The sequence below is a fragment of the Capricornis sumatraensis genome, chromosome 19 (assembly GCF_032405125.1).
Source record: "Capricornis sumatraensis isolate serow.1 chromosome 19, serow.2, whole genome shotgun sequence".
In the NCBI taxonomy this organism is placed as follows: Eukaryota; Metazoa; Chordata; class Mammalia; order Artiodactyla; family Bovidae; genus Capricornis; species Capricornis sumatraensis.
In genome coordinates this window covers 13,664,402-13,677,474 of record NC_091087.1, presented here as the reverse complement: position 1 = coordinate 13,677,474, position 13,073 = coordinate 13,664,402, and the positions used below count along the sequence as shown (strand labels likewise).

Sequence of the window (13,073 nt, the reverse complement as noted above, 5' to 3'; positions counted from 1 at the left end):
ATATGCAGTGAATTGCTCAAAACTTTGGTTTTTTAAAAAAGAAAGTATTAATGAAGACAGATCTGAGGTCAAAGGTACCTCAAAACAACGGAAACGTATTCCCCTGAATTACTAACACTCAAAAGTTCCCGAGCTGGGACCTCAGGCAGGGACTTACCATCAGCTGCACTGAAATACTCCGGGTTCACAGAGGCATACAGCACTCCATTTCCCAGCCTGCTGTTATTTCTGCCAAAAAGACAAAATTTAGGTGAGAAAAAAAAAAAAAAACCACCCACACATTTCTGTTTGTACTTTCATCTGTTTTATTTGTTCTGATTCATTAAGGACCAGGAGGAGTGGGGGAGGGGAGTGCCATCAGGACAGCTCACCCTAAAGCCTCTCTTGGCTTCCTCCTTGGCCTCAAATTAGAAACATCTCTTTCTTTACTTCATTGGAAACTGAAAGCTTATTTTATGGACAGGGTTAAAATACCATGTTTGAAAAAGCTTTGCAGAAGCAGCAATATCTGTGATGGGTCAACCAGACTCCAAAAAAAAAAAAAAAATTTCTGCTGTTGAATCATTAGAAAATGTTCTCTTTTCTGTAAAGAATATTTGACTGGAAAATCAGATTTTCTGATCCATAAGATATTTCCTTAAACTCCTCAAAAAGTTCATCTTAACTCAGGTTCAAATCATCAAACCAGTCCGAAGCAGCATGTGTCTGAACTTCGCACCAAGGCACTCACCTTTTTCTATGGAAGACATACAGCATTATAACCAAGCCTCCCACTATCAACAGAACCGCAATGGGCAGAGCGATCATCAGGTGGATGAAGTTCTCATATGTCGCTGCAGAAACAAGCCAGAAATGAGAGCATGTCAGGAGATGAACATATTTCATATTTAGTTGAAAGTATAAAAAAAATCCCTGAGAATTCCTCTATTGCTTATCACGAACTAGGAACTCTAGTTGGCTATAACAAAAAAAAGAGAAAGAAAACCAAGTCATTTGTAAAAATATTAAAGAAGTGCAGACTGAGAAATAGAGTCATTTTTATTGTCAAGCTAAGTATATTCTGAAATAGTTCAAATGATGGATTCAAGTAAAATAATCTCTGGTGGCTCAGCGCTAAAGAATCTGCCTGCAGTGCAGGAGACCTGGGAGACACAGGTTCAATCCCTGGGGTAGGAAATGGCAACCCATGCCGGTATTATCGCCTGGAAAATCCCATGGACAGAGGAGCCTGGTGGGCCGCGGCCCACAGGGTTGACAAGAGTTGGATACAAATGAGTGCACACACACAGACACACACAGCTAGACGACTATTAATGGAGTTGCACACATTTTCTAAAATCAGATGAATAGATTTTTATGTATATAGTGCTCAAGCTCAATCTGTCTTAAGACACTTCCACAGACAACTTAAAATAAACAAGAGTAATTGGATGGCACCCTTTACCAAAGCTGCTCTGAATTCTCCCCCAAACATCAGAGGCCACAGTTACAGGCTGAGACCACAGGGCTCACACCTGCTCGTTACCATGCTCAGCTCTTAGATGACAGATGACAGGCTGGACACTGATCCACACGCTTAGAAAATGCAGCTGGACGTTGGCCATCGGTATGTCCACAGGTAGCAGAACCACCAGACAAGTGGGCTACACACACTGCAAGGAGGCAGGGAGGAAACAAGAGTGTGGAGGGAGTCAGGAGGAGCTGGCCAAGCGTAGCACGGCTGGAAGTGACATGCAGAGAAGCCAGGGCCGGCTCCCAGGGGCCCTGTCCAGGCGAAGCAGCGTGAACTGCACTCTGCAGATGAGGAGGGACAGGGGCGCCCTCCAGTCCTGCAGGGAACTTGATGGCACCCGGGTGGGGAGAGCTGGCTGTGCCCGAGGACAGCCTGAGCGGCTGGCAGTGGGGAGAGGACTCTGCCCTCTCCAGGGGAGGGGTCCTGGGCATGTTCTGCATTGCCCAACTTGGACCTCACGAGGGAATCACTGCTCCTCTTCAATGAATGAATGACCGAGACTCACAGAGATGAACTGTCCCCCTCAAGGTCACACAGGCAGCAGGCTGGCCTGGGCATCTAGGCTTCCTGTACCCCAGCTCGCACTTTCCCCACGAAGTAAGTGCCTTAGAGGCTCTGAGCTGAGGCGGTGGTGGCAGCTACAGAAGCTGGACCCCAGAGAGAACGCAGAGGCAGAAAAGATGAGACGTGGGTCTGAATGAGAAGTGGGTGGCAGGAGAGAAGGAAAGGGGAGCGTTGGCCGCGAGGCTTCTGGCTTGGGGACTGTGCGGGTTACAGGGCCACAGACTGAGCTGAGGAATAGGGGGGTGGGGAGGGATTCTGAAGGTGCCAGCTGTGATTCTGGTTTTGTGCATGAGGCATCTCAAGCGCCTGTGGGATATTTGAGAAATGTCTATGTGGAAATGAGGGTGGAACTCACTGGGGACCCAGTTACATCTATTAAGCCCCCCCATCAATAATTACTTTGCCACTAAATACTACTATTATTATTACTCTGTAAGGACTACTAAACCTATTTTAATTTTTTAATTAAAGTATTTTTATCAAAATGCTCTAGAAATGGATGCAGGCTCCTACATTTTCTAGTTCTTGGAAACAGTTGGAAGTTAACATGGCTTTGGGGAAGCTAGCGGAGGGTTTTTTTTTTTTTTTTTTTTGCTCCCTGAGGACTATTTATTCTATTTGTATCACTTGTACTACTGGTCAGGGTGTACCATGTTCTTTTTGAGTTTCACATTTCAACAGGGACATGGAGAAACCGGAACACATCCAGAGAAGAACAAAATGATTGAATGGCTGGAAAATTGGTTTCTGAGACTGGCTTATGAGAAAGGGCCCAAAACTTGAGATTATTTAGTCTGGAGAAGAAAAGCTTAAAGAGTAATTTAATAGCATTCAAGCACATGAAGAGCTCCTAAAAGGAGAGCAGTTGCCAGAAAGCTTCCAAAGCTTCTGTCTCCTCTGAGGACTGAGCAGGAGAGGAGGTTCAATCGTAGCAGGAGGGAGTCTGGTCTGACACAGGAAGAGCCTCCTGATAGTAAAGCAGGCACACAGATCCAGTTTCCCGGTGGCGTTTGCCAACTCCTGCCGGAAAGGTGCCACCAGAGGGGCTCTGGGCGCCCCACAGGCTCCCAGGACCCACAGGGTTAACGGGGGGGGGGGGGGTGACAGCAGATAGGATGGCTTCTTGCTGACAAGCCAAGCTCACCGCGTCAGAAGCCCATGCTGCTGTTTCAAAGAACACAGCGCCTCCCGAGTCCTCTAAACCAGGGCTCTGTTCCTGAGGGATGGATGTGGACAAGGGAAGGCCACAGAGCAGGGCAGGAAGTCGCTTCTTTGGGGAGGGCTCTGGGAGTACGGAGAAAGTTCCCTCGCTGGAAGGCATGGCACCTGCCAACTGCAAAGAGCAGGTGACGGGGGTTGCATGGAGAATTCAGACCATTTCAGATGATGGAACGATCTGTTTAAGCATCTGTTTTGCCCTCATACAGTGCCAGGCTCATAAAATGATGCCTCAAGGTCGGCAACTCTACTTCCCCCCACCCTTCTTTTGGTATCTGTCACGCCGAAGATTTCTAAATACCATGCCTGCCTTGGACTTTCAGGCACTAACCAGATGGACTGCTGGATCCATCGAATCCTGAGTTTAATAACTCAGACTCCGGACCAGAGCAGCACGGGTGTGCATGCCAGAGGGGACCAGGGCAGTGGGAACTGCCCACTCGACCCAAAAGCACCACCACTCAGCATGCGGGGGTCGCTTTTTCTCCAGCAAGCAGTCAGGAATAGTGTTACAACCAGTCTGATCCCATTATCTGAACATGAAATAATCTTAAAAATCTGGTTTCTACTACAAAATAGTACAAACTCAAAATGGAAATAACAAGGAATATTTATGTCACCAACCGAAAATACCGAATTTTCTTGGCCACGCAAGCACAGTGCCCTTGTGCTCATACATTTTACAAAACTCAGTTTTAAAATCTAAAATCCTCACATAGAATGGCCTTCTAAGAATACTGTCATGTTGATGGTTTCAGCGTAAACTGAACACACGGCCCAGCCTCTGTGCCAAATGGGGAGTGTGTGTGTGCATGCGTGCTTCAGTCATGTCCAACGCTTTGCAACCCCGAGGACTGCAGCCCGCCAGGCTCCTCTGTCCATGGGATTCTCTAGGCAGGAATACTGGACTGTGTTGCCATGCCCTCCTCCAGGGGATTGTCCTGACCCAGGGAGCGAACCCACGTCTCTAACGTCTTCTGTATTGGCAGGAGGTTCTCCACCACTCGCGCCACGTGGGAAGCCATCACCACACACGGAGTACTGCGTACTCGCGATGCCGCACACGGAGTACTGCGTACTCGCGATGCCGCACACGGAGTACTGCGTACTCGCGATGCCGCACACGGAGTACTGCGTACTCGCGATGCCGCACACGGAGTACTGCGTACTCGCGATGCCGCACACGGAGTACTGCGTACTCTCGATGCCGCACACGGAGTACTGCGTACTCTCGATGCTGCACACGGAGTACTGCGTACTCGTAACGTGCGCTGCTGCTTTATAAGCGCATCTGCATTTTACCGATGAGCAGTGATCGGGCGCTGCCTCGGCCTGGGATTCTGTCATGTGACGACTCCTGCCCTAAAGCAGGCTGCACCAGAAGGCCCCCGGGTTTGTGTCCCTCCTTAGGATGCTAAGCCCTGAGTCTGAGCCCCAACCAGCATCCCTGATGACGCAGAAGGCAGAATGGTCAATTCAGTACTTTGTAAAATGTCCTGGACGTAACTCAAGCTGAGAGCGAGGACCCCCTTGCTGACTCCCTCAAAAGAGGGTCCCTGAGGCAGGGACTCCACGTGCAGCAGCTCCCCAGCCTGAGCTCCCAGATGGGGTGCCGGCATTAGTGTGCCTCTTCTCAGTGGTGGGCGATGGGAATCAGAAAATCAGGCTTCCCCAGTCCCGGCCCCATCAGCAGCTCCCACCACGGCCTTACTCTTGGCCTGAACGTAGAAGAACACAGGATCCGTCCATGACCCATTCCCAGAGAGAGAGGTGGCCTGGATCCGGGCTGTGTAGTTCCCTGGGTTGAGCCGGTTTAGCTTGGCTCCTCCATACTTCCTGTACTCCTGTCTGGACACACATTCCCGCTGATCCTGGAAGAAATAAAACACAGGTGTCAATTCCCCTACACATGTTGGAAACGGGCGGCTGTGGCTGCCTGGCGGCTCGCCTCCTGCTGAACGCTGATGCCGATTCGCAGGAAAAGGGCAAACACCGGCTCTACGTGGTGGCAGTCCTCCAGTAACTGAAAGCGCACCCAAGCGCTAACCAGACCTTATTTCTTTAACCAAAAAGAGTTTCAGAAAGATTAAGTTATTAAGAGCAGTCTCTAGGCCGAAACATCACTTTCTGTAAAGAAGCAGTTTCTTGGGGGGTGAGGATAAGCCAGCTCCTGCACACCACGGAAATTTCTCAAAGAGCAGAGAGCTGCTAGAAAGACCTAAATCCTCACTGACTCACCTCCTTATTCCATCGTTTAGTCTTCAGCTAACCGGGGGGTGCCCTGTGTTTCAGTGTAACGTACACCACACCCGTAATGGAAATGCACCCACACGTGCCCGGCGTCCAGACTCACCTCCACTTGGGATCCATATTTTATTTCATACATGAGGATCAATCCATTGGGATTCTCAGGTTCTGGCCATTTTAAAAAGATGGAGTTCTCAGGCCTTGGCTCCCAGGTCACTGGCCCAGGAATGTCATCTGCTCCTTCTGTGCAACAATTGAAACAGGCAAGAAAGTTAGCTTCGAGCCCCCAGGGAGGGACAGAAACACTGGACTAACTTAAGAACGGCCTCCCCAACCCCTCACACAGGACAGTGGACAGCAGGCGCGGTGACTCCTCTTGGCCTGGCCACGCACACACAGCGGGGGTTTTGGAATCGGAACAACCTAATGATTGTAAGTCTCAAGATGCCACCATACCCTCCCTTCCCACTCCGGTCCCTCAACAGGAAAGCCTGCTCTCGAGCACAGGAGGACTATCTTGGCAATTCGAGTCACTCAGATCTGGTTCTCGGCTTCTACGTGACGCCGTCGATACCAGCAGCATGGAAAAGGCGCGCCGTGAGCAGAAGCGGAGGCCCCAGCCTGCAGGCGGGACCCTGGACCCTATGCTCTGCATCTGTATGCAGCAGATACAACTTCCGGGCAGGTGTGAAGGATGGTCCTCAAGCCTGGGACGAAGCCGCCAGGAAGCTGGCGCTGAGCGCAAGCTCGCTGGGGTGGAATCAGCGATTCCTCCAGCTGCCGGGGGAGGCTGGGGTGCTTGCTCTCTTGCTTTTGTTTCTTAAAGGAGTAAGCCAGGTGGTGAGCAAAGTCACTGCAAGTTCCAGCTGGGAAGGGCTCTGAGAAATCAGCTGGGCTGTGTCTCTCCTGGGAGGGTGAGGAGAGGAAGGCTGGGTCGTCTGGCAGAGGCTGGAACCGAACCCAGGAGGCCCCATCCCCAGACGCAGACACTCTGTGTTCCCTGCCAGCTCTGCAGGGAAGCGAATGCTGCAGTTCGCCCATCCTGAAAGGTGGATGTGTGGCTGTCTGAGCCATAGGCAGCTTCTAATTTACAAGGGGAAGGTGAAGACTAAGCAAGCAGGACCAAAGACTGCACGGGAGCTGCCCCTGAGGAGTGATGCTCACTCTGAATCAGGGCCGCACACTGGGGATTTCACGGAAACTCAGGGAGGGGCCTGGCAGAAAAGGGCTGCGGGAATGCATAACGCAAACCCACGGGAAGAAGGAAAAGAGTCGACCCTGAATCAAGCTCCCTGCTCTCAAAGTACTTTGCACGGAGAGACTGGGGTGGGAGTGGGAGCTATGCCTGGATGCCATTCCCTGTTGGGCTTCCAAGCCACCTGCAAACAACCACTGTTCTTTAATCAGCAGGACAGACCAAGAGTGTCAGCCTCTGTCTCTTCAAATCAGTCTGCTCCACTAGGTTGGGTGTGGGTGAGCTGGATCACACTGTACCTGCAGGCATGGTTCTTGCAAAGACAAAGTTGGAGGCGCTGCAGCCAAGCTTCTCAGCCTCGTGGTTACAGCTGTGGATGTCGATTCGGTACAGAGTAAAAGGCCGGAGGTTGGAGATGACAGTTCTCTCCTTGTTGTCCACTCTGCTCTCGAAGAAAGGGTACTCGGTCTCGAGCTCTTCCGGGTCTGTGATGTTGTAGGTGTCCAGCACCGTGGTGTTCCTGCTCCGGCTGGACATGGTGGTGTTGGCGATCTGCATGACCTCCCTCCGTTTCCGTTCGGGTCTGCAAGGAAGAGAGAAACGTGGCTTGTGAGTGAGGGCTTCTGCCTCTCTTGCCTTTCCTCTCACTCGAGCCAAAGTGAGAGAAAGAAAAGAAAAATCTTCACCTTGGAATAAAAGGAGCTATTCAACCCCCTTGTATAACAACCAACAAATTATATGGGGATTTCCTTCCTCATCATTTATTTTGCTTTCTCTGCACCGCAAACCTCAGTCTCACCATGCCAACCACCTTCTTGCTCCCTGAGTGGTTACTCGATAGCTGTTGTTCAGTCACTCAGTAGTGTCCAACTCTTTGCGACTCCATGGACTGCAGCACGCCAGGCTTCCTCACTGTCGCCTGGAGTTTGCTCAAACTTATGTCTGTTAAGTCGGTGATGTCATCCAACTATCTTATCCTCTTTTGCTCCCTTTTCCTCCTGCCCTCAACCTTCACCAGTATCAGGACCTTTTCCAATGAGTCGGCTCTTATCATCAGGTGGCCAAACTATCAGAGCTTCAGTATCAGTCCTTCCAGTGAATAATTAGGGTTGATTTCCTTTAGGATTCACTGGTTGGATCTTGCAGTCCAAGGGACTCTCAAGAGTCTTCTACAGCATCACAGTTCAAAAGCATCAATTCTTCAGTGCTCAGCTTTCTTTATGGTCCAACTTTCATATTCATACTTGCTACTGGAAAAACCATAGCTTTGATCATATGGACCTCTGTTGGCAGAGTGATGTCTCTACTTTTTAACATGCTGTCTAGGTTTGTCATAGCTTTCCTTCCAAGGAGCAAGCATCTGTTAATTTCATGGCTGCAGTCACACAGTCCACAGTGATTCTGGAGCCCAAGAAGATAAAGTCAGTCAGCTTCCACGTCTCCCCACCTATATGCCATGAAGTGATGGGACTGGATGTCACGATCTTAGTGTTTTGAACGTTAAGTTCTTTTTAAACTATTTCTCACTTATTGGCTGTGCTGGGTCTTTGCTGCTGTGCGGGCTTTTCTCCGGCTGCGGTGCTCAGGCTTCCCTTGCTGCAGGGTGTGGGCTCTAGAGTGCAGGTTCAGCACATGTGGAGCTTGGACTGAGTCGCTCTGCAGCACAGGGGCTTCTCCAGGATCACTAATCAAACCCAGATCTCCTACACCGGCAAGTGGATTCTTGATCACTGAGCCACCAGCGAAGTCCAAACGCTGAGTTTTAAGCCAGATTTTTCACTCTCCTCTTTCACCCTCATCAAGAGGCTCTTTAGTTCCTCTTCACCTTCTGTCACTAGGCTGGTGCTATCTGCATCGCTGAGGTTGTTGGTATTTCTCCCAGCAACCTTGATTCCAGCTGGTGGTTCATCCAGCCCAGCATTTTGCATGATGTACTCTGCATATAAGTTACATAAGCAGGGTGACAATATACGGCCTCATTGTACTTCTTTTCCAATTGTGAACCAGTCCTTTCCTGGTTTGTTGGGAGGAAGGCCCAGGCCCCAAATTCACTGTTAATGAATATGGGTGGTAGAAAAGCCACTGAACCTGGGTTCTAGTTTGAAAACATCTTTGAGCTCTTTTCTAACCTCCCTCAAACTTCCTGATTCTTGAAAGCATGCAGAACATACCGAACATCTTGTCTAACACGTGAGCTGCAGCCCTACCATCCACTGTGAGCGGAACACGTCACTGGTGGGGCAGGCCGGGAGGTGCTATGGTTTCAACGGCAGGAGAGGAAGGGAGGGGGAAGAAAGCTGTTAAACAACCCAGAGTTTATTCTGGGAAAAAGAAAAAGCTAGTGCCTCCACTTCTAAAAGGTCTTGATTTCCTGTTTTAAAGACTTCTAAAGTAAGATGTCTATCTTTGACTAGTATACAGATACCAGGAAGGTCACTTGACAGAAAATAGAAGTCTCTCTCTTCAAACCCTCTGTTGCTACAGCCTAAGAGAGCCTTTGCGGGCAAAGCAGATGCAGCATAAGCAGAAGCCAGGGGCCGCTGGTACCCTGCGGGTGGGGGCCTGGGAGAAGACGGACGCCCAGGGGAACGCGCTGGCAACAGGGACACCACGGGGGTGGGGAAACCGGCTTGCAGGTAAAACGCTGGCCTGGATCCTGCTCCTTTGCCCAGATTTCAGGCACAAGGTTGTTTCTAAACCCTGGCTACAATTTTTCAGGAAGAAAATGGCCCTATCAGCCACCACCCCATTTCCATCTCCTTCCCCAGACACTACAAGGCTGCCCTGTTGAATGTCCCTCTCTTTTTGTTTTTTAACTATTTTTTGTTGTGGTAAAACAAACTTTTACAATTAAAAAAAAAAAAGCTAACAAAACTTTGTAATTTTAACCACTTTTAGAGGTAAAATTCAGTGTCATTGATGACATTCATAATGCTGTGTAACCATCACCAAAATCTTTCATCACCCCAAACAGAAGTTCCACACAGAGTAAGGGATAACTCCTCATTTTCCCTCTGCCAGCACTTGGTAATCTGGAATCTACTTTCCGTTGCCATGAATTTGCCTGTACTGGATATTTCACACACATGGAATCATGTAATATCACCCTCTGCATCTGGCTGCTTTCACTCAGCATAGTGTTTTCAAGGCTCATTCGTGTTGTTCAGAATTTCATTCCTTTACCTGGTTGAATAATATTCCTCTGCAGGGAAAGACCACATTGGCTCATCCCTTCATCTGCTGGTGGACACATGGGTTGCTCCCAGCTTCTGGCAACTTGAATAATTCTTCTCTACACATTTATTTGCATCCATTTTGTCCCCACTTGCCAGAAGTGGAGGCCGGAGCAACAGAGAAGACAGATCCCCTGGGGGCGAGCTGTTTGTCTTGGAAAGGCTGTCTGTGGCACGGCTTCACAAACTTTTTCAAGGGACCCTGTGGTGTTCGGTTATGCTTTGAAGTGGAGCCCCTTTCAAAACTGACTCCGAGTTTCTCCTTCTCACTTTGCCCCTCCTTGGCCAGGGTGGCAGTCTGGCAGGGAGGTGCAGGAAGGGCCCAAACCCCGGCTCCTTCACTGGCAGGTGTCTGCTCGTGGCCGCTGGTTGCCGCTCCGAGCCCACAGGGGGCTGGCCGGCTGTCACCTATCGCCTGTCACCCTGACGGCCCTCACAGCGCAGGCTGCGAGCTCCTGGCCCGGCCGTCAGGGCTGAGTGCCCACCTGCCCAGCCAGTCACCCGCCCTGTGGTTTCTCCGTGATGGCCCCCAGGGCCTCACTTCTGGGCTGTCAACCTGCGCATGGTGGGCTGGGGTTGGGGCACCAGCACCGCGGAGGACATGGGGCCTGGGTGCAAAGATGGTGGTGCCCGGGCACCAAGATGGTGGTATCTGGGCACGAAGATGGCGGTACCTGGGCACGAAGATGGCGTTGTGCAGGAAGTTCTCGAAGACCTTGCGGTACTCGGCCTCCTCCTTCTCCGCCTGCTTCTCGGCTTCGGTTTTGGGGCAAGCGCAACATGGCCCTTTCTCCCCGCCGCACACCTCGGTCTTGGGGTTCTCCGTCACCTCCTCGACGTCGATGGTGCCGTCGGCGTACTTCCTGATGGGGATTTTGTCTGCTCGGAACAGAGTGGCCCGGTGCAAGCCAAGTTACACGGGCTGCCGGGAGGGGAGAGCCCACGCCCCTGGGCTCGGGACCGCCGCTGCCGCTCACTGCCCACAGGCGCGCCCAGCCGCCCCCTCACCTTTGGAGCAGTAGTTGTGCCGGTACAGGTAGCTGTCCTGGGGCTGGCGCTGCCAGCGCACAATGTAGTAGCTCAGGTTGCCGTTGGGTAGGGAGGGCGGGTTCCACTTCACGATCAGCTGAGAAGAGGAGTTTGAGGCCGAGAGGACATCCAGGGGGATGGAAGGAACTGGGAGGGGGCAGAGGACGCATCAGAAAATGCAAGGAAGCCGAGGCCCAGGCTGCCACTCAGCGCAAACGCACCAGAGTGTGACCTGGGCAGGACAAGGCGGTGGACACAGACACAAGACGCCACCCGAACCTCCTTTCCCACCTGTCTTACTTTCCCTTTATAGCATCTGTTCTCAGGGCATCTCCGCGGGGACAAACAGGACTGAGCAGTCCACGGCAAAGGGCGGTGGGGACGCAGCCGGGGTTGGGAGGGACGACTTAGAATCTACAGTTAATGCAAATGCTGGACTGTCCTCATGTATCAGCGCTGCCATCCTCCAAGACGTTTAACTCGGGCAGTGTCAGCAAATGGTAAGACCAACTGCCTTGTGTGTGTGTGTAGTGTGTGTGGGGTGGGGGTGGGGTTCAAGGGGGAGGGGGGGATAGGTTTACCTATGGCAGGTTCGTGTGGATATATGGCAGAAACCAACACAATATTATAAAGCAATTATCCTTCAATTAAAATAAAGTTTTAAAAAATTGGAAAAAAACTGACTGACTTCTATTTTATTTGAGGTTTTGAATCTCTGATAAAAAAGGAAAAAAGCCAAAATGAAAGGGGGACGTAAAAAGGGTGATGGAGGGTGTGGGGTGGGGCACAGGGGGCTCTGGAGGAGAAGGCGATGAAAAAGGGTCTGTAAATCTGACAACTGTATAACCACAAATCAGTGGAAGTATGGAGGTATGACTATGAGAAGTCTAAAAATATCGGGAACACATATAAAGCCCTGATTTCAAGTCATGGACTCTTGTTACCATCAAAAGAATATCGATTTACAGGCAAAGCATAAGAATCTGGTCAAACTGTTGCCCCTAAATCCCAAACCCAGAGCTGAATTGTGTATAAAGGGCAAATGCATCCAGGGACCACTGAAATCTTGTTTTCATTAGGTTCACCAAAAAAGCATTGATTTTGGTAGGTTTACCAAAGTGCGAAAAACACCTTCGTTATGTGCCACTTAAGCAATGTGGTCATGTAAGCTGCTTTTTTCATTTAATTGGAGTACAACTGCTTTACAATGTCATGTTAGTGTCTGCTATGCAACAACATGAATTGGCTGTTTGTATACGTGTGTCCGCTCCTTCTTGAGGCTCCCTCACACGTCCCCATCTCACCCCTAGGTCCTCACAGAGCACTGAGCTGAGCTTCCTATTCGAGCTGCTTTTCACATTTGAAACCTTAAGGGACAACATATACATGAGGTTCTGAACACTTGCAGGGAAGGGTGTTAGAAAAAAGTTATGACTAATGCTAACTTCCTCTGGGAAAATGTTTAACTACTAAATGCTAGGCCATTTTAGCGCTTCCTAGAATAAGTATTTCAGAAACACACAGCTGACCCCGAGATGTTCCAATAACAGGTGTCACAAAAACACGGGAGCTGAGGACTAAGCCATTCTCCGACACCTGTAAGGATGGGCACCAAATGGAGCAAACTGACTCAATTCGTGCAGCGCTTTGTTTTCCATCTTTGGGGAAAGGGAACAAGTTTCTTAAGAATTGGTCATAGCAAAGAAAGATTTTTATTTTCCCTAAATTAGTCACAATGAATTACTTCCACATTTTTAGGGTGAACAACTTGTTCTGTTTCCTTGAGCCTCTGCTACGTCATCCCAGGCCTAGAATCAGAAGCCTGCATCACATTTATTGATGCAAATGCTGTGCCATCAGTGACATGATCACAGCCACTTAGAAGAGCATTGGGCTGGAACAGGGGAGGGGAGGAGGAGGCAAGAGAACATGAGCAAAAGGATTTCCTGACCAACATTTTTTCCTCTCCCTCTTTGCCATTTAAATTCACTTTGTGCCAGCTTATATGTGTTGTAACAGCCTGCACATTGTAACAATGGCTATCATCAAAGAATGTTTAAGTGCCTTTTAAAAT

The 13,073-nt window shown here is 50.0% G+C and overlaps 1 protein-coding gene across 1 annotated transcript in view; it reads right to left on the bottom strand.

Annotated features, from left to right (window-relative positions):
* Positions 1 to 13,073, bottom strand: part of IGF1R (insulin like growth factor 1 receptor) — a 302,701-nt gene that overhangs the window by 24,972 nt on the left and 264,656 nt on the right. The window contains exons 9-15 of the mRNA XM_068990854.1: positions 10,979 to 11,146; positions 10,645 to 10,849; positions 7,037 to 7,320; positions 5,649 to 5,785; positions 5,007 to 5,166; positions 731 to 833; positions 158 to 228 (exon numbers count right to left, since the gene is read on the bottom strand). Of these exons, the coding sequence (XP_068846955.1) occupies positions 158 to 228; positions 731 to 833; positions 5,007 to 5,166; positions 5,649 to 5,785; positions 7,037 to 7,320; positions 10,645 to 10,849; positions 10,979 to 11,146 (1,128 nt within the window). The remainder of the gene's footprint in view (positions 1 to 157; positions 229 to 730; positions 834 to 5,006; positions 5,167 to 5,648; positions 5,786 to 7,036; positions 7,321 to 10,644; positions 10,850 to 10,978; positions 11,147 to 13,073) is intronic.